This window comes from Ornithodoros turicata, chromosome 2 (genome assembly GCF_037126465.1).
Source record: "Ornithodoros turicata isolate Travis chromosome 2, ASM3712646v1, whole genome shotgun sequence".
Lineage (NCBI taxonomy): Eukaryota > Metazoa > Arthropoda > Arachnida > Ixodida > Argasidae > Ornithodoros > Ornithodoros turicata.
Window position 1 is genome coordinate 65,479,494 of NC_088202.1, and position 27,776 is coordinate 65,507,269.

Below are 27,776 nucleotides of genomic sequence, written 5' to 3' on the forward strand. Positions count from 1 at the left end.
GGCGGTAAAAGCAATTATCATATATCAAGTCGTTAGGAGGGGGGGGGGGGTTCGAGGTAGCTTGCCGTTGTTGGCCGCACTCAAGTGGGCATCGTCGCCTCCTGTTTTCAACAAATCAGGGCAGATAACAATATCATTCGAGACGATGGTTGGCTGCGGGCGTGCTATGCGGTGAAGCTCATTTTTGAGAGTGTAGGTCAACATAGCGTCTGATAAAGAGTGTAAAAGGGCGGTAAAAGAAATTATCATATATTCAAGTCGTTAGGAGGGGGGGGGGGGTTCGAGGTAGCTTGCCGTTGTTGGCCGCACTCAAGTGGGCATCGTCGCCTCCTGTTTTCAACAAATCAGGGCAGATAACAATATCATTCGAGACGATGGTTGGCTGCGGGCGTGCTATGCGGTGAAGCTCATTTTTGAGAGTGTAGGTCAACATAGCGTCTGATAAAGAGTGTAAAAGGGCGGTAAAAGAAATTATCATATATTCAAGTCGTTAGGAGGGGGGGGGGGGTTCGAGGTAGCTTGCCGTTGTTGGCCGCACTCAAGTAGGTATCGTCGCCTCCTGTTTTCAACAAATCAGGGCAGATAACAATATCATTCGAGACGATGGTTGGCTGCGGGCGTGCTATGCGGTGAAGCTCATTTTTGAGAGTGTAGGTCAACATAGCGTCTGATAAAGAGTGTAAAAGGGCGGTAAAAGAAATTATCATATATTCAAGTCGTTAGGAGGGGGGGGGGGTTCGAGGTAGCTTGCCGTTGTTGGCCGCACTCAAGTGGGCATCGTCGCCTCCTGTTTTCAACAAATCAGGGCAGATAACAATATCATTCGAGACGATGGTTGGCTGCGGGCGTGCTATGCGGTGAAGCTCATTTTTGAGAGTGTAGGTCAACATAGCGTCTGATAAAGAGTGTAAAAGGGCGGTAACAGCAATTATCATATATCAAGTCGTTAGGAGTGGGGGGGTTCGAGGTAGCTTGCCGTTGTTGGCCGCACTCAAGTGGGCATCGTCGCCTCCTGTTTTCAACAAATCAGGGCAGATAACAATATCATTCGAGACGATGGTTGGCTAGGAGCGTGCTATGCGGTGAAGTTCATTTTGAAGTGTGTAGAACTTTGCAACCTTTTAGGCACAACATGTGTGACAACTATTACCTTCCAAAAGGTGTAACTACACTCTTAAAAATGAACTTCACCGCATAGCACGCTCCTAGCCAACCATTATCTGGAATGATATCGTTATCTGCCCTGATTTGTTGAAACCGAGAGGCGTACGCCTTTTTTGTGACACTTATGCTGTTCATAATTGTCACAGAAAAGGCGTACGCCTCCCGTTTTCAACGAATCAGGGCAAATAACGATATCATTCGAGACGATGGTTGGCTAGGAACGTGCTATGCGGTGAAGTTCATTCTTAAGAGTGTACTTCACCCTTTTTTCTAAGAGTGTAAAACCTCGATCCTTACTCTGATGCGACTCCTTATTCCGTTTCACCCTATTACAACCAGCAATGAGGTAGACGGTGTAGAGCATCGCCCCTGGTGATGAAGCTCCCCAGTCATAATCACAGAACAAAGTTGTTGTTTTTCCAAAAAAAAAAAAAAGAAGACAAATTATCATGAGTATTTCACTTTTGCTCCATCATATTTTCAATCCGGATTAATGTCTACCGTAAACTATGACTGTTCTGACTATTGGCATTTCCACACATCTACGCGACAGCACGATAGTAACTGGAGTGAGTATAGATGACGCACAACCTGCTGCAATTACATTTAAGTGAGAGCATGAAATATAACAATACTTCTCGGGACTTATATTTGAGGAAAAATGATATTTCCGCTACGAAAATTACTTACCCTTACTAAAGTAACCGAACGAGACAATCAGAACATCCCTCAAGACCACATTATTTTATGCTCATATTTTTCTCTTCGCTTTACATACCCATCCATCCATCCTGTCACCCGCAGAAACCACTAAAACAAAAGAATGTTTCCGCAAACGGAGGTGTCGCGTGCTGGAAAGTTAGCGTTCGCTTTCCCCTCCCCCTTTAGTGTGCGCTTCCTCTTTCGAATCCTGGATGGTGATTAGTCCCCTTCTCCTTCCTTGGGGGTTTCCCCCCTCTTTTGGAAAGCCAAAGTGGGTCAGCTTTCTTTTTCGGCAAGAGCGTGAAGCAGCCAATGCCCCATATTCGGCCTCCGGGTAGGAAAATCGTGTCATCCAGACGGTTGCGTTTTCTCGCAGCAGCCGCGGAACGAACAGCGGAGATATTTGCTCGCTCCTTTCGAAGAAACAGCTGAAACGTTGTTCTTGAACAGAGAAGACGATCGTCGGATGTACATTGGCGCTCATGGTTGAGGTGCGGCGGCGGCGACGAGGGTGCGCTTGTTGGTGTGCAAAGTGCGTGTCGGGATTACGTGGGGCTCGAACCTGGGCTCCGGACTGCGGGGCGTTATCGTAGGAAGAAGACGAGTTAGCAGGTGAGGCTTTGTGTCTGGAATGTAGAGTTCGTAGACGCTAGTGAGTTTGTCATCTTTCTTTCTCCTTACACTTAAGTCTTTTTTTTCACGTGCAGCGAATGAATTTTTGTACGTACGTTTGACCATGTAGTACCTCATCAAACGCAGTTCGGAACAGAAGCGTAGAAATTCAGTGGGAGATACATGTGCTGGTTATGGGCTTTTGGGAGAAACAGTGTATTCCGTTAATTTTAAACGGGAGTTAAGAAAGTTAATCGAGACCAGCTTAGACACCTTCGAGCCAGTTGCCTTAGCATTCCGGTGTTTCTCCTGGGCTAAAAGTGAATCAGATGGGGTTGTTTAAATACATATAAAAAAACTTCTAGTCCACAGAATTTTATAATTCTTACATTTTTAGATTCAGTATATGATCTTCTTCCACTTCAATGCAACATTTACTTTCCTAATCGTTTCACTATTTTTTTTTAAACTAGTAGTCCCGATACGGAACTACACCCCGATACTCGTTCCCACATAGTGTATGGGGCCGGTTGGTACGTAACCCTTGGCCAGGCGACAAAAGAAAGGAACGAGACAGCGGCGACGACAGGGTCGTCGCTGTCTCGTTCCTTTCTTTTGTCGCCTGGCCAAGGGATACTCGTTCCCTAGGGAATCCAAGCGCATAGGTGATGGCAGACAAAGCAAACACACTTCGCACACGGTATGACACGCGGAGCAGAGCGGAAGCGGAAGTGACTTGCATTGGATTGGATACCATTGCGCCGAACGTGCCTGGTCTTCACCTCTTCACACGTGGAAAGGCTGTGGCGGAATCCGGCCCAATCCAAAATATCGATCATGGCGCCTCACGGACTTGGACATTGGGAGAGGGGCTTGCCTCGGTACAACTCCTTTGCTCTCCCCCATCACTCTCTCTCCCAGTTTTTCTTCTAGCCTTTCTACTTATGATTTCTATGGGATAAAAGAAGGAGATGGACGAGACCGGATTTCAAAACGCTAAATAATCGAGCGAACGAGATAATCTCGGCAGCTGCTCTCTGACGCCTCTACTGAGAGACGGCTCTCTGAAAGACCCCATCATCATCCCCTCATCCTTTCCCAATGTGCAATAGGGCAGTGCACCGCCTCACCGCCTCACCGGCGGTGAATCGCCCACCTCATCATCATCCACTGTATGTGTGTGTCGGCAGCTGCTCCGAAAAAGTGACCACCACCACGGCGGCGAAACGCGTTCGTGTAACGTCATGTGAATACACCCTATGGCTTCAACAAGCGCTATTCGATTGATTGGAAAGTTTTACCATAGGGTACCCAATCGCTCTGGGACCACAAGGAGATTGGGGATCGTCACATGCACATGCGCAAATGTGAACACGTGAATTTGCGACGCTCTCGCTCTGCATTAGATGTGACAGCGATATTGGGGACCAGAAGTTGTATTTTTCAAATGGCGTGAATTTCGTACACAAAATGAAGACCGCTGAATATCAGAAATGAATGGCTGTAAGTTGATAATGCAGTAAGCACAATGATTATTGTGTTTTGGGTTCTTGTGGGGAAACGTTGTTCTGAAACTCTTCCACGTTTTCCTTCGTTTGCGTCCGCTGTATGTATACGGCGCTTTTGTTGAGTACGCCCCTATTGCGCTCTTATTCTAAAACGTCCTAGCAGTTAGTTTCAGAATAGGATTCAGTGAAGTACCATATATATCTTTGGGGCTCCAATGTGCTTTGTCCGAGGTCCTGTTTTATAAATCTCTTAGTGTCCTTTACCTTATATGTGCAGCTTCCGAAGTATCACTCTAAGAAAAAAGGGCGTGAAAAGGTGGCAACTTCTATACTTACCACCTAGTTCAACATAGCATCTGTAAAAGGGTGTAAAAGGGTGATAAAAGTAATTATCATATATCCAAATTGCTACATAAAGGCGTACGCCCCCCTCGCTCACCCAATAAGAAGCGGTAACCATATCATTCGTGGAAGAGAGTGCTGTAGCAGGTAGAACTTTGCAACCTTTTAGGCACAACCTATGCGACAACTATAACCTACTAAATGGTGTAACTATACTCCACCCTATTTTCTAAGAGTGTAGTACCGTGAAGGTTGTCGATGTATGAAATTCTTCGTAAACAACGAGAACTGGCCGAGGCAGACCACAATTAGGAAGAGGGACGACACAGACACGTAAGCCTCAAACGCCCAGAAATTAACGAATTCCAATAACCAGGTTAAAGTGCTGCTGACTCCAGGAACCGAACCTGAATTCGAATCAGAAGACCCAGGTTCGATTCCTGGCGTGAGCTCCTCTTTTCCACGAGTTGTTTCAATTCTGAAATTCCTCCTGCACTGCATCGCGAAAGCGGGTTCTCGCTTTCCTTCATCAATGCTACTTACGAATTATATTGCATTACACAATATTATATGGACTTGATGAGAAGACATGGACCGCCTAATCGTACATCCTTCCGCACTGTATCCACAGTTTTTATGTATTTTTCCTGTTTATTTATCCGTTCCTATGCCTAAATGCGCGTATCCTGCGCGTATCCCAGACGGAAGAGCAGCTTTGATTTGACAGCCGCTTTGACAGGTATCCTGTTGTTGCTCAAACTCGTAGCAAGGTCCAGCTGTGTTTAACTGTCAGCGTGAGGTTGTCAATCATTTCTGCCCTCAATATACATGCTTGGAGGAGAGGAAAGCTACGTGGCCGTGGCCGATTTGTGTGCATAGTGTGTTACCCACGTAGGGACTCAAACTAACTGAACCAAATAGCTCCAGACATCGCATAGTTATGAAGAAGAAGCTGAACATTTACTGAGAGACGCTGTCATGCATTTCATCGTGGTTTCGAGAAATGAACCAGGAACACATTGCAATGTACTAACTTTACCGATCTTTAGCGGGTGACCTATGTGGTGGCTCGGGTCCCCTGTTTATTCACCAGCTTATATGTACCTGAAAAGAAAAAAAAACTCGCATTAATGAACGTCTAACATTCAATCAGGCATCGAAAAGAAAAGAGAAACTCGCAAGAATAAAAAGTTGTGACGAAAGGAAAACGGCATGAATATTAAAGCAATTTTTACCATTCAACTGCTGACCGGTTAACGTTAACTGACTGGTCAGCAGTTGAATATGGCTAATTGCTTTAATATTCGTGCCGTTTGCTTTTCGTCACAACTTTTTATTCCTGCAGGTTTTCTTCTCAGTCAGTTTATCAGTCGAACTGATCGCAGCGTATATAGCTGCGTTCTAAGGAGACTTCGTTGTGTAATATACTAAAACGGACGCCAAGAATAAAACGACGCTGAGATACAGCATCACATCATTCGCAGAGACTCTTGGACGAAGTTACCGGTCCTTCCTTGTTCGTCGATTTCTTCTTCAGTGTTTCGAAGTGTTCGTCCCACCCATGCGTTTACGGTAATACGTATGCTACCGCACATCAAATACCAGAAGAGCCCCAAGTCACGGAGACACGCAAATTACGCGGAGAACGGGACCTTGAAAAAAAAAAGTAATAATAAGAAGAGAAGACAATGCGACCGGAGTCACGCCTTCTAAACATACCAACCTGCAAGGCTTTATGCGACGGTCGTAGGAAGACCTGTATTGCAGTTACGTAAAATGAGCCGCTTGCCCTATTTTCTGAGACATTTATTCAAAGTGAAAAGCGGATGGAAACGAGACTTTCGCGTCGCCAGTGCATGTCGACGTCCAGCAGACCGAGTGAACGTCCGCTAAGTGTGCCACCAACAACGCCCTTGAACCTCATCTAGGAACTTTCAGAAAGACATATTTTCTTCTCCCTGCGCGATTGCTCCACACTAAGCTCTTTTCGTATAAGCAAGATGGCGTTGGCGAGCTATCCTTTTGTCGCAAAATGCATAAAGGTAAAATGTAATAAGTAGAGACTTTCTGCGTGTTAGTGGCATGTTTAGCGCAGATACTTCCCTACGTGGGTAAAAATCGTGAGTATGGAAACAAATATTAGTAAGAGCCAACACAAAGTGTTTGTCACGCCTATACCAACGTCTGAACGTTGACCTCGCAGGTACAATGGCCTAAGTTAGAGTAGCTTATTTAGTGACTCTAACCTAGGTCACCGGTGTAGTGATTTCAGAGAATTTGGGCGATCCATATTCAAGCCAGGAGAGAACAAATAAACAAAAAAATATAGACAGTGACCTGTCCGAATGTCAGAGTCCTTGGTCATGTAGTTTTCCCTTAGTTCGATACTTCCGTTTCAGTTTGAATGAATCGAGTTGCCAAGCTTTGCCGAACAAGACGAATCATGTGCATAGTTTCATGCAAAAAAACACACACAAAAAAACAACAACAACAAAAAACTACAGTTGGGTCGATATGTTCGAATGCGACTGAATGAAATGAAGCCAAACTCGCGTTACTTTAAAAGCAGGAAAAGTTACCCCGAGAAACTTATCAACTTTCATAAAATAGTCTTTCATAGACAGTCTTGTAGCTGGACAATTTTTTGTGTACTTAAAGCGGTTAATTGCCGTAATCGCCGGGAAAATTCCCCTAGTATTTTTAGCACGGTTTCTTCTCCAGGTAACCTAGCGCATTCCTATTTTTTTTCTTTATCACATCACCATCATCATCTAACCACGCGCGAACCAGTTTTCTGTTTTTTGTTGTTGCTGTCTTTTTCTTCTTCTTCTTTTTCTTTCTTTCTTTTTTTTTTTTTTGTGTGTGAAAGTATTGTCGCCGTCGAATCACCGTGCATTAAAAGTCGTTGCCGCGTAAAAGGATTATGCAAGCACGTTGGTGTAAACATGACGTGTACGGTCGTTTGATCGTCCCTTGGTCTTAACCCCAATCTCAGGGACATGCTGCCCACGTCCCTGCTTTTCTGAAGCGTGCTTAAAGCGTACCTTTTACTGCCGCAGTGGAACACGGGGTTTGCAACGACAGGTTGTACAGTGTGACTGCCCATATGGTCCGGTGGAAAGGAGGAAGATGATGTATAGTACGAGATGCGCAGAATAAACGTCGCAAAAGCAGAATAGCACCACAGTGGAAGCGCGGAATTGTTTCACTTCCTGATTGAATCCGTGCGTGGAAATACCACATCGTATTACCATGCTCATGCGTTGCCATATGCAGATGCGCTTTCATTAGTTCTGCCTCGATTCCTCTAACACGATTGCAGAGGAAGCTGATTCTGATCAACTTCCTCGACGTTCCTTTTTTGTCTTAATGCAGGTGACATTATGGTTCTGGAACTACAATTTTGACGCTTCTTTGTAGCCGTCTTGGAATTAAACATTCCAGGACCCTTAATAATGGAACTAGAAACGGGTTCCAGTTGGTATTGTTCATGCGATACCTAGTGATGCAGGGACGTGATGCTTGCGGCATCTAAAAATCGTGCTGGGTATTTTCGCTAGTTTTTCCTTTGTTATATCTCCTCCGGCTGTTCAATTCTTGGGCCTGCCCATAGTTTAGGCAATAGCGTCGCTGCCTCAAGAGCATTCAAGAGGTGTTGAGTATAAGTTGAAGAAAATCAAAGAACAGTGCGTTGAATCTAAAGGGCAGTTGCACGTCTCTCGCGACCCATATTGCGTATATTAAGCGTTATAACGCGAGTTGATTTATCGGGGTGAAGCAAAACAAACGGCAACTGCTCACAGCGAAATCGTTTCCGACATCCGGTGCACGTAGGGAGGGTACCTATGATAAGCATTTTGTCAAATTTAACCCAGTCAAAATTACAAAATCTTGTAACTCTAAAACCTAAATAAAAATCACAGAAGTTGCCAAGTGACATTATGCGAGTATAGGTCCTTAGCTTTATCTTTATTCTGATGATAATGGTTTAGTGATCATATCAAACAGCAAGATGAGTTCGTTGTAGTTATTTACTTAACAAGCTTAGTACGCAGTATAAATCTCGCGACTTCGGAATTATACCGACTTGATGCCATTCCGATCCAAGTACCTCACAGGATATTAATTCTCCTAAAATGTTGTTTCTCTATGTCAAGCGGAAGTACATTAAAACTAATTTCTAGTTCAGAACTATATCGCCATGTGGTACCCAATCTAGCAACGCGTCTCCCCGTATAGATTGCTCCCCAGTAGATTGTCGGCCGATGCCAAACTTATACCCTGCACTCTTAAAAATGAACTTCACCGCATAGCACGCTCCTAGCCAACCGTCATCTCAAATGATATCGTTATCTGCCCTGATTTGTTGAAAACGGGAGGCGTACGCCTTTTCTGTGACAATTATGACCAGCATAAGTGTCACAAAAAAGGCGTACGCCTCCCGTTTCCATCAAGTCAGGGCAGATAACGATATCATTTGAGATGATGGTTGGCTAAGAGCGTGCTATGCGGTGAAGTTCATTTTTAAGAGTGTAGTCAGACGGCAAACCTATGTTTGTTAGCGAAACTGCCGTTACTTCGCCTGTAGTCCAACCATCATTTCGTTCTCTACCCTGATTTGCTGAAAATGGGCGGCGTACACCTTTTCTGTTACAATTATGCAGTTCATAATTGCCACAGAGAAGGCGTACGCCTCCTGTTTTCAACCAATCAGGGCAGAGAACGATGTCATTCGAAATGATGGTTGGACTACAGGTGAAGTAACGGCCGTCCCGCTGACTTAGGTTTGCCTTCTGTCTACACTCTTAAAAATGAACTTCACCGCATAGCACGCTCCTAGCCAACCATCATCTCAAATGATATCGTTATCTGCCCTGATTTGTTGAAAACGGGAGGCCTACGCCTTTTTTGTGACAATTATGAACATGGCGCTCTGCGCCAACCATTGCGAAGAATAATAGGGTTGTCGCATCTGATTCGAAGAGAGAGGGGGCGTACGCCTTTTTGTGGCAATTTTCATATATCCAAATTGCTATAAAAATGCGTACGCCCACCCCTCTCTTCGAATCAGAAACGATAACCATATCATTCGTGGAAATGGTTGGCGCACAGTGTGCTATGCGATGAAGTTCTGTTTTTAAAGTGTATAAGTGTCACAAAAAAGGTGTACGCCTCCCGTTTTCAGCAAATCAGGCCAGATAACGGTATCATTCGAGATGATGGTTGGCTAGGGGCGTGCTATGCGGTGAAGCTCCTTTTTAAGAGTGTAGGGTATCACTGGTATCTGTTTCATAGATGGGTTTCCGGATGCAACCGTTCCTTTAAGCACTTGTGGAACGTTATTCATGTTAGCGAACCTATACACTTGTACTCCTGGTGTACACTCTAAAAACAGAGCTTCGCCGCATAGCACCCTGTGCGCCAACCATTGCCGCGAATGATAGGGTTATCGATTCTGATTCGGAGGGAGGGGGCGTACGCCTTTTTGTGGCCATTTGGATACATGGTAATTGCCACAAAAAGGCGTACGCCTCCCTCTCTCCTCGAATGAAAAGCGACAACCGTATCGTTCGCGGCAGTGATTGGCGGACTACGTGCTATGCGGCGAAGTTCTGTCTTTAGAGTGTACAAGTGGTGTAGCGGTGTAGAAACTTGTGCACCCCTAGCTTACGTGCTATGCTGCTGCGTCCCGTCACCATCTGAGAGCACTCGAGAGAACTGAGGTCAAAGATTACTCATCTCCGACACACCGACATCTCTCTTGGAGAGCGTTCGTGAGTGGGGCGATGGTGTCCCGTTGCCCCCAAGTGCCTACACAAACGGCAGACGTCTAGGTAATGATTCCTTTGGGAAATCCCTCTGACAAGTAACGAAAGTGGAGCAATGGGCGTCCGGGGAATTTCGCCCACCACAACTCGTCAAGTATCGTGACCGTCTTTACCGTTCTTTCGTTTCCTTCTGCCGAAGACGTGTTCGTCAACGAGGAGAACGTAAGTGAAACATCCTCCTGTTTCCAATCATGCCTTCTTCGAATGGGTGCATTTGCTTTTTTCTACTCCTATCGTACTGCGTTTGGTATACAACAGCGACATTTAGAGCGAAATAAATTTAGCCGTAGCTAGAATGCATGAGGTATCGGACAACAAATGACTTTACGGAGGCTAGTGCACGTTGGGATAAGGAGCGTCCGTCCTCGGCGAAGGTTTTCTACTGCTGCGCATGTACAAGATCTCATGTTCGCGACCAGAAACAGAACTTCTTATCCACGTAGAAGGTTTATGTTGATTAGGGAAACGTTCAAATGGAAATAAACTTAGGTGCCGACATCTGTACAATACAGAGTTTTAGAGGATCGTAAACTATCGCTTTGCGTACCCTGTAAAATAGCATTGTCACGACAGGACACACACGTCGGCAACGCAGCAGCAGGCACGAAAGTGGTTCAACACAGGCGAGAACGGCACGAAGTGCAAAATAATATCACACCTATAAATTAGAATTTATGAGCATCTTGCCTTTGTTTATTTTTTCATTTTTATTTTTAATTTTATCACATTCCGGCTGTCTGTTTCGTGCGACTCAGTTGCAGACGACCACTTCGAGATTCTAAGTTCAGAGCGTTTCCAGAAAGAGCTTGAAGGTCAGAAGCCCAGTTCATTGGAACATTTTTATTCCGGCTTGTATCACAAGTGAGAGAGCGTCGGAAATCCGGATTTTTGCCCGACCGATTATATGGTACGGAACGTTGAAAATTTAGAGCGACGGACGCCCGCCATGCACACAAACGTGGCTTCCGCTTCCTCTTGTTTCCCGCGCACTGCTTGTTAATGTACTAGCCTCCTGTGGGTAGCACTGACAACTATAGTAGATACAGTGCCATGCACGACATTTTGATACCTCAAGGAATGAATCTTATTTGCACACTTCAGTGAGCGACGTGGAACACTTTTCGGCATGTTCTGGCTTCGTTTTCGAGGATCCCTGCCGTCTAGTGCGCCCTTCGAGGGCCCTGTCTTTGCCCGTCTTGTATGGCAAACATTTTGTAGTCGTTACCGACCATGACGGGCAATGCATGTTGGCTCCATTCTCTCAAAGATCCATCTGGACGCCTCGAATGATAGATCCTTCGTCTGCAATAATTGAATATCTCCATTTAATATAGTCAGTGTACCGCTAAATGGCACCTGCCCTGGTGTTGTGCATATTCGTTTTATTCCCTACTGCGAGAACTTCATTAAAAGGGTTGCGACAGGTCATGCAGGTTATCCCAGATAAACGTAAAAGACGGCTCTTTGCACTGATCTGGACCTGCATTGAAAGTTTCACAGCGAAGGTGGTAATAGAAGAGGAGAAAATAGGCACCGCGAATACCGAATTTCATGCGGCTCTGACATCACAGCCCTCGCCACCACCAGTGAGGCAGCGCCCTATAAGTCATGTGCGTACGTCTGCCAATGGGAAGGGACGCAACTGTGAGCTCTGTGACGTCTTCGCTTTGTATCTCGATAGGTTCACACGTAGAAGAATTATTTTTTCCTCAGCATTCTGGTATGTAATACAATGCGTCCATGATGCTTGGACTGCGAATGTTCGTCGCAGGTCATTTTCACCCTGTGTTGAGTAGCATGAATGGATTAATCGGTCAGTCACGCCTGGGTTACTTGCTCGCAGTATATGCGAAGCGGCGTGAAGTACCTCAAATAAATAACTAAAAAGTGTAAGGAAGTGAGTTCACAAGATAAGCCACTAGATTAACAAAATATTTTTAAGTTCCGTGCACCGCGTCGATACATTTATGGGGACCACACGTTAAGATTCGTTCATTCTATGAGCACGGTGACATGGATAGTAATTCAAGGTGCGTCTCTTAACGACCAAGGAAGAGCCTCAGTTTGGCGTGTCTGCGATCACTAGAACCGATGCATCGCTGACTCTCGCTCGTTCGAGGTAGCGACCCCGATTACGCAGAGAGAGTTCGCCTTCGAAACCGGATGCGGGAACAGCGCATCCTAGAAACAACATGTTACCGTACGTACCCCACCATACCGTGCGTGAATGGGTACATCCTTTCAGAGCAAAGACAACGGTGGCCATTAACTGAAGAAGTTAGTTTCGGGACATTTCATCAAGCACCGTTCCAAAAATGACGTTAGCTGGACGGATGGAGGAATAAAGTGAACTATGGAGGTAGTTTCGGCCACTGCACAGACTACCAGACTAAATCTCGTGTCATTAGAATCCTACCCAATTTATGCCACCGCACTCGATCTACGTGTCTCATTCTCACAAAATATTGTTTCTCCAGTGGCGCGGAAGTATCATAAAGTTAATTCTAGTTTTGAGAAATATGATGTCTTGGACGGCCCAAGCTGCCACCACCTCACCACAGCTGCTGGCAGTCTTCCAACGTGTGTCAAACAGCGAAGACGCGCGGCGTTCTTATAGACGACCCTCTGTTTACAAACATAACGAGTCGACCAGATCGAGATTATACTTTCCTGTGGTGTGCAAGAAGCGGGAAGAACGCGTCGGTTGATTGGCTGATAAAGCTGATAGGTGCCAACCAGCATGCTTTGCGCAGCGGCGTTACGTAATGGATGGCGTAGGACTCAGCTCGGCCATAGGAAATACAGGCTAGAGCTCTCCGTCACGTTACTTACTCTGCGTGGGACCCCTCTAGCGGTTGCGCTCTAGCGGTTGCTCGAGTCAAAACGGCCATTACTTCCTGTCCACCACGTGACTTTGTTTTCAATTTCGGATTGCATCGCTTTGTTACGCGCGTCGCTGTCCGCGTAATTAATTGTGCGCGAGCTTTTATACGGGCATTCTTGTGTGTTGACCTCCGGACAACACCAGGTTCAACCAGGTCCATGCCTGAATTCCTTTTCGTCAATGGAGATCGCCATGTTATTTAGGTCCCGTGTGCGATCACGTGGTAGACATGACTATATCCCACAATCATACGCGCCGGCAGAAAATCGTGCGAAGGGACCGCTCCTGTGCTTCCTTCGTTCATGTTTTGCGGGTTCCTTTGGAAATCTCCTGCAAGCAATGGCAGCCAGGCAGGCAATGATCGTGCTGACGCTCTTGCTCGGCAAGCCCACGACGCTGAGCAACCAACTGTCTTTCCCCTTGCGCACTCTATGTGCCAGCTGAAAATCCGCCGCTTCACTGCCAACCGCACACAGCTCTTTCAGCAGGAAGCTATACGAACCAATGCCTTCCTTAAATCCATTGACCCTTTAATGACATATGCTGTGCCTGGCCGCATCCCGCGCGTCGAGGAATCGCTGCTTCATCGGCTGCGGCTGAATGTGGCCCGAACTCCTCTCCTCCTATTTAAGATGAATCAGCACCCATCACCTCTTTGCCCAACGTGCAACGTAGAAGCCGATGTGCCACACATTCTCATTGCCTGCCAGCGGTACGAAGACCACCGATCGAGTCTCCGGCGCCGCCTTGCTCATCTAGGCTACCGAGAGCTTTCCCTCGCGGTGCTACTTGGCCCTACCCAGCACGCTGAAGTCGCGTCTGCGCTGACACGATTCCTTCGGGAATCTAAACTCCTGGGCATTCTCTGATGCGTCCTATGCGCAACGATTAGTGAAGGAGCTGTTCCTTCTGTATTTTTTGATAATTTTCTGTATCCCAGCTGTTTTCTTCTGTTTGCTTGAAAGCATTAGGGAATAGCAAGCCCACACCGTGGCTAACCTTTCCCTTCCCTTTTTTCTTACTTTGCATTAAACATATCCCCCCTCCTGCAAGCGCATAATGGCAGGCATTGATATTTTTCCTACTGAGTCTTCGAGCAGAGTTGATTTATAATATGAAATAAAATATGTATATTTTTGCGACACAGCGCACATTACCTACTGATGCGTTTTGCACTTATTTCTTTTTATTCCTCCATAGTAACTATTGTGTGCCGGTTTCGAGTAACCGAGTCTTCTTCGCAGTAAAGGCTGTCAAATCAACTTATTGATGCACATAAAAAAGAGAGGAACAGAAAGGGAGACGCCCTTCTGCAGTATGTCGTATAGCCTTACAGCCTGTAAGAATCCCTGTGACTTCACATCGAATTTTAATGCTATTTGATGGCTGCTCTCCGCTGCGGTGAGTCAGGAGCTAACTTGTTCGTCATGTGTCGTGGGAAGACGGCAGTTGACGAAAAGTCAGAAAGTGCCTGTTGCGAGACTCGAACGCACACACCTCTGATTGCCGGTCAGGTTTCTTCCTTACCTTGGTTTCCCCGCATTTTATGCCAAATAAAGTTCAGAAAAGTATAAAAAAACGTTCGGTACAACCGTTTTTGATAGAAGGGGTAGCGTGGCGAATATTCATGCATGCTTCGATTTCTACGTATAACCTGGCTTATGGGACATTCTATGACTCGCTTAATGTGTGTTCTGTGATGCCCCCAGCGACTCCGACAGTTTACAATCACTTGGTTTAAACTTTTGAACTACATGTTGAACTCCGTCACTTTAACTAGTTCGTCTGTTTGTACGTATTATCTGTGCGTAAGCTCCGTGTGGTATATAGCCAGTTCAGCTTCGCCGTGGCTCACATCCCCATTTTTTTTTTACCTTTATCACGTCACCATCACCATACATGCTTCTGTCACTTATGAGCTTGCCACATCCAAGGTGTGTTGGGTGTTGTCCTCTTTTCTGCGTCACTCGCGATGACATATATTGTACTAAGTGACGGGGCCTCTCGTATAATCTGGTTCAAGAACACGGACTCTATGAATGCACCAACCTTGACGATCTGTAGAAGAGAAATCACTGTCAGTTTCAGTGATTTGCACGGTTTAACGACGACGCTGCTGACAGCGTCACTTTCCAATGCGACCTTTCATTGTTAGGCTTGTATCCGACGGTAGCAGCTCATATCCTCCAAACGCCCATTTCCACCAACGTCCCAAATCCACCAAAATCTGATTTCCTCCGAAAAAATATTCGGAGGTTCTGGGCTTTGGTTGATCTGGGCACGCGGGTGGCAGTGACCCATATCCCTCAAATGCTCTTTTCATCCGAGCGCCCAGAACCACCGAAATCAGGATACTTGAAAGGACACGCTTCCCCGTTTAACAAAGAAAGGGGGAAGGATGAGCGGTTCCTAAGTGTGCGGGAATCCAATATAAACCTCGAAGCAGCAGAGTTAACGGGAACGCCACTTCGACTGGCGGAGCTAAAGTCGAGAAGAGAGCAACCCTAGCGGCTCTTACGAGAACTAAAGGCAAATAGTGTTTCGACTGTCCCACTGTTGCTGCGGGAGTGTCCGCCTTGCCATGAGCTGTTGACTCGGCATTACCCTCAGCTGTGGTTATCATCGCGATGTTTGTTGAATTGAATTGAATTGCCTGTTTATTTCGCTAGTGAACAATGGTATAAATACCGAACACGTGCAGACCCATAGCACTGTGTTTGCGGCGATTATGTGAAGGTGTATATGCCGGCTGATATCGCACGGATGCGATGACTTTCTCTCATTGATACACGCGAAGGTGGTCGCGTTCGCTCAGTGGGGCATTTTCAGATTTGTGATGAAACAAATGAGGATGCACGGGGTCTAGTGGCAAATTTATTGGATTTGGTGTCCACCTTTGTGTGTTAATCAGATAACAGCATCGCATCCGCGTGATATCGGTCAGCATACACCTTTACATAATCGCCTCAAACCCAAAGAAACGCCGCGGTGATAATCACAGTTGAGGGTAATGCCGAGTCCAAAACTCATAGAGGGTTCCAGAGAGGGTCACGTGACCCTAGTCGTCACGTGGGTCCCTGGGTGCTGGTCACCCGGTGCTCGAAATGGTCTGTAGCGTGATGTATGCGGTCCGCTGACTTGTACAGCTTCTTTTGTTCCCGTGCTTAATAATTCTCCTTAGAGATCTAGCATCTGGATCTCCGCGAGATGCAACAGATATGACTAATGAGAGCTGATGCACGGAATCCATATTAAAGAAGCCTGAGCTTGGCTGGGTAGAAATGACACGACACTCGGTGTGTACAAATGAGATCGCGTTCAATAAGTGATATGAACGGAGAGATATTTCGGAAATGAATTTTATTCATATGCACGTTGCTCACGGGAGAAACACTATCTTCGGAAGCTCATGGTGGTCCGCGTCATGAGGCACGGAAAAAGAACACTGTGGGAATGGGATGTCCTGTGGCTGGAACATATAGCGGGACGGAGGAAAACACACGGACCTCAAGCGCCTTTTGGAGAGATTGACATGTTCGGACGATATGTCGGTTTCATGCATTCATACTGCTTGCAAGCCTTTTCTATGGGTTGTTGCAGCCGGTCCTTTTGTAACCTTTTCCGGGACCTGTGCCGTGGGCGCTTTGTTACTATTCGTTTTCCACTATGATGACTTACACAGTGCCTGGACTTCAGTCACTCACATGGAAAATATCTCTCTATTCGGGTCGGATCACTTCTTTAACGTGATCGACATCTATAATACATTTTCTTGGCAAACTTCACTTCTGAGTCAGTTGCAGGAAATACATTATATTCCCGCACACCCAAGAACCGCTCATCCTTCCTCCTCTCCCTGACAAACGGGGGAAGCGTGTCCTTTCAAGTATCCCGCTGTCGGTGATTCTGGGCGCTCGGATGAAAAGAGCATTTGGGGGATATGGGTCACTGCCACCCGCGTGCCCACATCAACTGAAAGCCCAGTACCTTGTGGTGTCGCGCAGAGCCGATAGCGCGTGAGTGTAAGAAGCACCACGAGGATCGCTATCAATAAAGGATTCTGGAATGGGATGTCTGGCTAAGCGGACACAACATACCTCCGAACATTTTTTCGGATGAAATGAGCTTTTGGTTGATTTGGGACGTCGCGACCATATACTGCCGCTTTCAGTGCCTCTTGTCGCGCAGCAATTTCAGATCTGGAGCGGTTGCGAAGGGACTCACATTCACACAACAGCGGCTGAACGTCGCCTTCGTCCCTCACTTTTGACAGGAATTGGTCCATATAGGAACAGGACGCCTTACCTTTACTGTCCCAGCCACTATGGAGCCTATCTTCACGACCTGCCAACGGATACACGGGGAAGGACACACTCAGTGACGCTCTAAAGTGCCAGCTAGAAGTCATAGCGAATTGATCTTTCGATATGTCTAACGACCTTGGTGTAATCAAACAGCAATGTAGATCGTTGGATTAGTTGATAGATTCTGAATGATAAAGCGCAGGAAAAACTGCTCTTTGCCATCCCCAATCCTTGCCGGTGCCTAGCCTTAGTTCAATGATGGGCTTGCTAACGACAACAGGCAACGGGGTAGTGTACTGCAGCTTAGCCGGCGGAACACCCCACTATGTCAGCGTCACATTTTATTTCGTTTGTTTGTTTATTTGTTTGTAAAAACATCTTATTTCGTGTGTGTGTGTGTGTGTGTGTTTTCATATTTAGAAGTGAGCAAAATGTTATATTATACAATCTGTCGCGGATCAATAGATATCCTCGCAGCACTTGTAGCATGACACGCACTGTGAAGCCACGAAAGTTCTGCGTGGGACTCTCGCACGTATTCCTTGTCCCCCTGCTGTAAAGAAAGTGAAGAAAAAAGAAGCCGACCCTCTTTGGCCGCACGTAATGTACGAGCCTATAACTCAAGCGTCACCGTCCCACCACTGGACAGGACAATTATTGGGCTACCGCTGTGACGAAAGAACGACACATAATTCAGATTCTGTTATGTGCACACTATGAAAGAGGGATGACTATACAGGACTACTAATGACACGGTAGAAGGCATCGCGGCCGGCATCTCAGATCCACAAATGCAGTGGACTGTGGTCAACCATTGCGGAGGGCACGCGCTGATGGCTTTGTGCCTACACACAAGATATGCAGATGTCAGCCAAACACGAAAAGTGAACAAAACAAAGGCTAGTATGTCTTTCCTTGCGGAAAATACGAAGAGAGGTTTGTATAAAGGACGGTTTGGGGATGGATAATGGCAAACGAGGCGAATCCGGTGCAAGAAAACGGCTTTGAAAAGAAACCGCTCGATTGTGATGTCCTGTAGCAGGATGAGCAGCGTATCTTCCTCAAGTGTTGTGTCGGATGCGAGTAGCTCCATTGTACATAATCGTAACGGGGTCGTACAGTAATGCGAGAGTTTGCCCGCAGACGAAATTCCAGGTAACTTCGTTTGCACTACTCCCCCTCGCTCCGGTAACTGGTACTCTACTATATGGTAATTGCGTTACTAGTAATTAATTACTTTTTGAGTAATTTGTAACGTAATCGATTACTTTTCTGGCCAAGTAATTTTTGAGTAATTCAATTACAATTTTCACTAATCAATTACCAAATAATCGATTACTTTGAGACTAAAGAATGCACATTGTTCGGAAAGACAAAACCAACTGCGCTCTGCAAATTCCAAGACAGCCGTCTTATATATAGGATTTTTTCTGCAACAATTTCTTACCAAATGTAGTGCATTTTTGAGCGCACTGTCCTCGCCCCATTCATGTGGGCTATCTTTCCGTAGTCCGGTACAGTATGTAGGGTTGCCACCAGGCCGGTATTATACCGGCACGGCCGGTTATTTGCTCGCTCTGCCGGTTACCGGTAGGAAGGTGATACCGGCAGCCTTTTGCCGGTATTTGTGGCTCAACACCTTTCATATGGGCTTTTACGGGGTTTTCCTTTCAACATTCCACCACAGCTTGAATAAATCTGGAGCACAGACCCAACTCCGTAGTCACCAGTTGTTTTCTTTGTTATTCATTATTATTATCATTGTTGTCTTGAGCGAGTACGCTCGTTCTTTCTTTCTCTCTCTCTGTATACTCCCACCCCTCACCCACTTTCCATTTCCCGAGAACATTTCCTCCTTTCCCTCTATTTCACCTCCTCTCCCTCAGCCGGTATTTTTCACTACGAAAGGTGGCAACCCTAACAGTAGGTTGGACTGTAGGTTGTACCATGAACCTGATGAGTAATTTTTAGGAGTCCCAGTTGGAATTCTTTTGTCTTCTCTCACTATGCGAGATGCACAGCGAACACAGAACTCTCGACCTCGATAACCTATTGTGCATTCATGAGTTCCTGTCAGTCTTGTGCGGAATACTGTCGATGTCACAACGATGTCGACGATTTGCAATGACTTGTCGCCGTGGCCTAGCTATCTGGCATGTTCAGGCTGGTGGAGAGAAAGGTCAGGAAAAAAAATATTGTTCAAATGCCTGCTGTGCCTCCCTCAAGCAAAACTTCTGTCAGCTTTGAGCTTGAACTTTTTTGAGCTTGAACTTTTGAACTCATACAATTTCTCGGTGCCTTGTAGCTTGCAGTGCTCGCGGTTATGTACGACGGCGTTCAGACACTTTTGTTTGTACTTTTCCCCTCAGATATCGAAAGTAATTGGCAAAGTAACGCGTTACTTTTCTAGACGTCACGTCATTACTTTTTCCTGTGAGTAATGTGTAACGGTAAAAAATTACATCGCTATTTTTGGTTTACGCTTCCTTGCATGTGCGAATTCCTTGTGGGCTTTCTCAACTATTAGTTTACACTCGTCTGCACTGCATTACCGTGTCGTGAGATTACAGGTTATGTTAGGGTGTCTCAACACTTGTGGATACTCGCACGTGCCTTCGTTGTGATAACACTTTGGATGCTTCATTCTTTGTACGTACGCGATGAATGCACGCGTCTTCTAGCTTCGTATACGATCCCTTGGATTGATTGATTTCTCGTGCGATAGATCAGCTCGTCCGATATCGGCAAGCCCTATCGCCATCACCACCACCACCACCATCGTCCGATATCAAATTACGTTTTCTGAGAATACAAACGAGCTCCGGATTTTAAGAGACCACGGAGTCCAACACCGTCATTCGCAGGATATGTCTCCATGGAGACCGCAGAATGCTGTATCTTCCAAACGCGAACTATAATTTCCGTGAAAACCTTGTATATGTTTCGAATGTCTCGAAGTGACATGAGCACGATTAACTACACACTTTGTGGTTGTCGCCTTCTAAAAATCATAGTGCATTTTGAGAATCTCTCCGCACACCAGAAAATAAAAAGTTTTAGCTTAAATAGCGAACTAGTCAGCTCAAAAAGTGATGCACTGTTGCGATTTAATATGTGTCAGTTAAATGTAAATTTTGTCTGCATTGTCACAACAGCATTAATTACAGCAGTAGTTAATTACGGGTCGATTATTTGCCACTCGACTCCTGTATACACAGTTTTATTTTGTATATATAGGTTTTCAAGATGTTAAATGCAGCACAGTATTAAAACTTGAGGGTTGATGGCTGAAAACGCTGTTTTCTCTCCTGCATTTAGACATAACCTAATAAGACATACATGTTGAACATCAGAGGAAGCTCATCGTGTGCCTGTCGCAGAACATTTGTTCCGCAAAAGCAGTACAGGAGTGAGCCACTGACCTACACATGTGCAGTCATTCGAATTAGACGTAGTGCAAATATCGCAAGAAGGAAAACTGAAGCAGTGTCACGGAGTCCGGACTGCGAAAGGGAGCCTCCGTGACCAGGTTGTTGTTGACACAGTCGGAGCGTTGGGGAAGGACGGTTAGACGTGTAAGTGACACGAGGCTCGACACATGCTCAAACGCAACAAATTAAAATTTACTACACCGTGAAATACAAGAACAAGTAAAACAGAACGACGCTCACAGGTACACCTCAAGATCAAGGTTACCACACAAAATATGACACACTTTCAAATTCACGTTGCCACCCAGGCTCCGATAGAAAAGATTCAAGTTGCCGCACAGGGACTAATTGAAACCATTCACGTTGCCACACAGGCGCTAATAGAAACCATTCACGTTGCCACACGCTCTGGTACATGTACTTTCTAAAATAGTTGCCACACAGGCTCTAGCACACTTCTTAAAACGAGTTGCCACACAGGCTATGGTACCCTGTCTAAACTGACTGTCCACGCAGGTTCTCCTGATACACTTTCTAAAACTGAGTTGCCACACAGGCGCTAATACACTTGATAAACCGAGTTGCCAAACAGGCTCTTCTGATATACTTTCTAAAGTGCATGAGTTGCCGCGCAGGCCCTTCTTATATACTTTTCTAAAACAGTTGCCACGCCGGCTATTACACAAATATAAAAACAGCTTGAAAGAGAGTGTTATCTGAGGGCTAGGAAGTTTTCCGAGTTGGGGTCGCCGATGTCGTCTCGATATTCCTTTGCACTCCTCGATGCCTTGCGGTCACACTTCACCACACTTCACCAGCCCGAACACACTTTGAGGTAGTTACACTCTGAACGTATACCTAACGTTACATGACCTACTCCCGTGTCCAAAATACGTCCTCGGCAAACTGCAGTGTACGTCTCGCCTCGCTCCGAGAGCGACCTCTCCGCTAAAAGTTCTAAAGTGTATCCCCCTCTCTGCCAAGATGGCGGTTGCCTTAAAGGAGCACAGAGGGCCTTCCAAACAATTTTCAGATTAAGACGTCTGATGAAAGTGTGTGTGTCATTTTACCGAATGGCGCAAAAGGTTTTGATGTGTGCAATTTGTTGGATCCCGGGATTTCGGCATAGTTGCATATCCCGAGGTCCAGGGATTTCGCGAGGTCAAATCGCGGGATTTTAGGACGATAAATTTTGACTTTCTTGACAACGAATATTCGGTGGGACATGTCTCGACAAAGAAAAAAAAAATGCAAATAACGCGCGAGTGGCGTACTTTCTCTTCAGAGCGACACCAGCGGCGGGCGTAAGCGGGTGGACGAGTGCGCTGGTTGCGACACACGGCGGTAGTTTCGGTTTCGCTTGAATGTGCTCGCGAAGTGATTTGGATTGATGCCGCACTCATCCACCCCTCCGTGCGAGTGAATGAGCCTGCTTCCGTCAGCCGCCTTAGTGTCGCGCTGAAGAAAAAGTACGCCGTTCACGTGTTTCGTAAACTTTAGTCGGGACCTGTAGAGTGAAAAGGAAAGAACGGTGTCTTATCCAATTTTGGTTTCAAGCGTACCTTCCCCGAATAATATCACTTGCTATTCGAAACCGAACCAACCTCGTCGCCCAAGACACATGGCAACAACGTTAGCTGCTGACTCATGTGACCCAAGCAAGCCGTAGCCGTGAACAGCCCTCAAGTAGCACTATAACACTCCTACGAGATCAGAAAGAGTCTTCCGATCCATATAAGGCTACACAAAATGTTACAGAATCTCTCTTTTTGTTCTTTTGATCCATACAAATAGTATATTTGAAAGGGAGAAGAGAAAATGGACACGGCCTTTTCAGAGAACTAGACTCGGCTGCTCCAGAACACAACGGTTACGCTGTGGACGAATAAAATGGGAGAAGAGCAAAACGCATCATTCCATGTATTCACACATGCGACATTCCCGAGAATACTCCAGCGGAAGATGCGAAATACGTCACTGATTTTACCTATAAGTACAAGTGCTAAACGTCATGTTTTCTCGTGCACTGCTAACAGCGAGAAATATCCTGGGATGCATCCATATTCCGTGGGAGGCGAGAAGAAGAGACATATTCCAACGGAAAGTCGCTATTCCGGCATGGCACCAAAGTTCAATGTTGTACGCGGCGAAACGTTTGCCCCGTGAGCAGTTTTTTTTTTTTTTTTCCGAAATGGCGGGACTATAAAAACGGCTCGGGATTATGAACTGTACTCCTTAGTAGAACCGTAGAGGAAATGCAACGCGAAATGTTCCCCAAACGTGCCTTCATTGGAATTTGCCCGTGAAATTAATCATTTCTACAGTGTATCTACCTGTCAACATAATTTGTGATTTGTTCTCACGCAGCGTGCCATGTGCTTAGCCCCCCTGCGCTTGGCCCTGCTGTGTGCGCTCCTCTCTACAGCCATGTGTGTCACCCCCACCGCCTACAGAAACGCTACGGCAGCTGCAATACCAGCGGACGCCAAGTCGCTTCAACGCACCGTTCGGTCCACCATGGCCATGATGATGCCTACCGAGAGACGCATCCCAACAATGCAAGAGATCCTGGCCCTTCGGCAGCTCGTCTTCGATAACGGCCTCGTGCCTGAAATCCAGCGAGAGATCATGATGCAAGAGCGACAAGTGCAGGGACGACAAGCGCAGAGCGGCGGAGGTGAGGTGATGTTGCACCAAACCTGAGGAGAGAGCGGCACGTACGCCTTTTTGTCGCAATTAACACATATCCAACGTGCCACAAAAATGCGTACGCTTCCCCCCCCCCCCAACTTTTTCCCCAACAAACCAGGAAAGAGGACGATGCCCTTCTATTGCAGTTGTTGTGGGCGTGTTTTCTTGGTGAAGTCTGTTTTCTTTTTTTTCAAGAGTGTAATGTTTCACCGCACACACGGTATGTTGGTTCTGGTCATAATACGGGGTGCAGTACAGGGCTGTACCACGCAAGATAGGGATCGCTGCAGTATGTATAGTCGTGATAAGGCTAGAGACTGGGCTATAGTCACAACTATACAGGGTGTTCTGCCGAAAAAGGGCCAGGAGCTAAAGAAAAACGGAGTGCTCTACACAAATGGAACCAACTGTACGTGCTTGACAGTTGTGTGGTCTATCCAGAAATATTTTTTCATCGCCTCTTGTCAATTAATTAGCGGTGATTAATTTCCTAACTTTTTAATTATCGGTTTTAGCTCTCAGATATCAATGATGAAGTTGTAGTACACGTTGAAAAAGACGCAACTGAAGTGGTTCGAGGTTGCAATGGCTTCTGGTTCCGTTTTCTCCCGGGTTTAAAAATTTGTTTCAGAAGCCGCGCGCACCACAGAGCGCTCCTCATAAATAATAATTCGGCGCTCGCGCGCGACGATTGCAGTGCACTGTGATAGGTGTGCCGTGAAACAGGTGAAATACCTTCCCCTTGTGTGACGTGGCCCAAGGACAGTCTCCAAGCGCTAATCTCAAGGTCAATGTACTCCGGAGGGCGCTAGAATGGGCGCGCGCGGGTGCCGGATTGTGGGCAGCGATGTGCGGTCCGCCCGGCATCTGAAACCAACTTTTAAACCCGGGAAAAAACCAAACCACAAGCATAGCGACCTCGAACCACTTCAGTAGTGTCTTTCTTAAAATGTACTACAATTTCCTCATTGACCTCTGAGAGCTAAAGCCGATAATTAAAACGTTAGAATATTAATTATCGCTAATTATTTGACAAGGGGCGATGAAAAAGTATTTTTGGATACACCACACAACTGCCAAGCACGTACAGTTGGTTCCATTTCTGTAGAGCACTTCGTTTTTTCTTTAGCCCCTGGCCCTTTTTCCGTGGGACACCCCGTAGATATTGTGACTCGTCTAATGAGTCAGCAATACAACTATAGATAGTTGGACTATAGATGGAACTACGGTTTCAGTAAGGTACTTGAATCAGAACTGCACTTAAATCTGTGCCTGTTTTTTTTTTTTTTTTCAAGCAGTGCTCAAATCGTAGATTATATGGTTCTCTTTGGCAACTGTTGAGAGACGCTTGTTGATATTTCATTTCGCGCTTTTATTAGGTCAAAGTTAACGGATGCTAGGTGTTTTGTCTTAACATCTAAAAATCCTAGTGCCTGGACAGATGCGATTATGTTCATAAAATCGTGCCTTACGTGGTGTAACTTATCTGAATGAGTTTTTCGGTCGTAATGAGACTACGGCTGTAATGAGATGTTACAAGAAAAAAGAAAAAAAATAGACGGAGGAGATTCACATGTGTTATCAATCTTTAGCTACGCACACATCAGGGCCGGGCAAGATACCTCAAAAAAGTATCTTCGATGCCGATACTCGATACCCTCAAAAATTGTATTTCCGATACCGATACAAGATACAGAACCGAAATTGATTTTCGATACAGATACTCGGTACTGTATCGTCGATACTTGGATACATAACTGAAATCCCGAATATAATACAGCTGGTGTTATGATTAGCGAAGTTTATATTACTGAAATCACAATATAATAAAGCTGGTAATATGATTAGGGAAGTAAAAACATTTATTCGTTATTTCTAGAGCCTTTAGTGTATTTTTATAGCGCACTTTTTCTGACAGGGCTTGAACGTATCCGACCGCACAGATTTAATGAAGCTGAACTGTCTAAGCAGCTAGTCTTGTTAGAACTTTAGACTGAAGCCATGGGTACGTTGAAACGATCGCATCAATAAGCAGCCTAGCAAAAAACAATTCTTTAAGACAATGTTCTTCGTGCGTACCGGTCTGTGAGCATTTGACTATACATACGAATAAACCTGAAACTTTTTTCTGCTGCTTTTATCGTTTGGTACTGCAGTACTTACCCGGTAGCCTCTGACTTTGCCTCTGACTTGATTTTCTTAGCTGGCCGTTGTGAATTGTAAGCTGTAGAACGGGTTACAGTGCTCAAGCTAAGCCGGCGGTTATTCTTTCCGCATGGCAGACGCGGAATCCACACTTCAAGTCAAGTGGACGTGCTCTTGCGCACTAAGGAGGGGGACATCGGGCAGCGCAGTTCCAGAAGCCGTGAGGTTGGTCCTGTGTAAGGCGTTTTCGGCGCGCCCGCCGTAGAAAGAAACGGAAGAGATTCTTCTGGAACCAACTAGAAGCCGCGCGCGCCCACGAGCGCGTCCCGGGGGCCAGGGCACGGCCCAGGGCCTCCTCTCCGGGCGACCTTGACGATGGAGCGCGCGCGTGGACGTAAGCTTCGAACGAATTTATGGTCGACATGTCTACGCCGCTGCGGTCTGGCTTGTACTACCGCCTGAGCAAGCGCCGCTGACCCAGCCTCAATATTTGCGTCTTTTTTTAGTATTGAGTATCGTTAAAATACACGATACACTAAAAATGTATTTTCGATACCGATACTCCGATACTCTCATTTTTGGCACGCGATACCTAATACCGACACACAAAATGTATCGAAAGATAGTATCGAAGATACATGTATCTGCGATACTGCCCAGCTCTGGCACACATGCTTGTAATTTATTCCGTTGTGCGTGGTCTGAGCGTGGCAAAGTTGGGCAAGGGCTAAACAGTTATTTCTTTACCTGACCGGAACTTATTACTAAAAACTAGATATAAACTGCTGCTGTCACTGTTCGCAAAGGCACACGGCTGAAATAATAGATTGTTTCTAAAGCGATGTCACCTTTATTTTATGAGGGTTCAGTTCGGGTTCAAGCATATCGGTTCGGTTCTATTTAAGGCACGAGGTTCTATTTAAGGCAAATTTTAAGTTCAATGACATTGGCTGAATCCAAAAACGTCATTTATACCAGGGTGTCGGAGCGAACCGAAAACCGGAACCGGAAACCGAAAAAAAACGCTATTTTGGTGCGAACCGGAACGGAATCGAAACCGTATACGTTTTTTTCGCTCAGGAGGGAAACCGAACAATATATTTGACGGTTTTCGGTCCAAGAAAAAACTTCGCCGGTGTGGACTACGGGTAGGCGAATGAAACAGACGTCGTGTGCTCTGAAGTCATGTCATGGATACTATACGAGGGTTACGGTTACGGTGGAATGTATGTCAGTATACTATGACCCTTAAGCTCCCTATGTAATGGTTTATCGTTCGCGCACGCACACAGACTTAGAGGTACATGTGACTCTCTAGCAATGTGCCGTAATGTTCGTTTTAATTTGATCCCCGCAAACTCTCCTGAACTAAACAGCGACCCAAGGGGGCTGCATAACGGCTTCTTTATCGGTAATGTCGCGCAACGCGTCCCTTGTTTGAGAGCAGCTAAGTTGAATACATTTACGTATACGCGAGGGCATGCCCGTGCGAAGTGGCAACTCTTTTGTGGACAGGACACGAAGAAAATAAAACGGAGCCGTCGAACTCGTTTGTGAGTGAAGGTGTTCCTCGATTTGCGTCTTACTCGTGCGGTGGTGCTTGCTGGCTAGACAGTAGCAACAGACATTCGGATGGGACGCGATCGCTCCAATCCAGCAAGAAAGTACTTTACGTATGACATCACGACAAACAAGTCCGTTTGTAGCATGTGCTTCAAGAAAGGAGAAAGCCCATTTGAACAGACAGTAACCTACAGGAACCAGGAGCTACGAATTTCACAGATGTCTATTAATATTATATACCATGTATGCGGAATAAACGGGTTTACATTTTGTAACATTGATTTTTTTTTGTGGGGATGAATATTCCCAGCAGAAGCGGAACCGGTTAAAAACCGGTATGAACCGTTATTTTTTTGCTCCGGAGCAGAACCGGTACCGGATCGTTTATGATCTAACCGGACCGAAAAACGTTTCGGTTCGACACCCTGATTTATACGGCGTTAAGGACGCAAAAACAAATTTTCTTGTACTTACGACTAACTAACAATAGTTCAAGATAACGAATTGAATCACAAGCCCAGAAGGTCTAGTGCAGTGGCGAAATTACGAGTACGTTGTAGATAACAACAGCCTATCCATGTGAGTGACTTTCACGGCTCACA

At 45.9% G+C, this 27,776-nt stretch overlaps 1 protein-coding gene across 1 annotated transcript in view; it reads left to right on the forward strand.

Annotated features, from left to right (window-relative positions):
• The window catches only part of LOC135383646 (serine proteinase stubble-like), an 88,542-nt gene that overhangs the window by 41,829 nt on the left and 18,937 nt on the right, over positions 1-27,776 (forward strand). The window contains exon 2 of the mRNA XM_064613027.1: positions 23,143-23,452. Within this exon, the coding sequence (XP_064469097.1) occupies positions 23,149-23,452 (304 nt within the window). The 5' untranslated portion in view covers positions 23,143-23,148. The remainder of the gene's footprint in view (positions 1-23,142; positions 23,453-27,776) is intronic.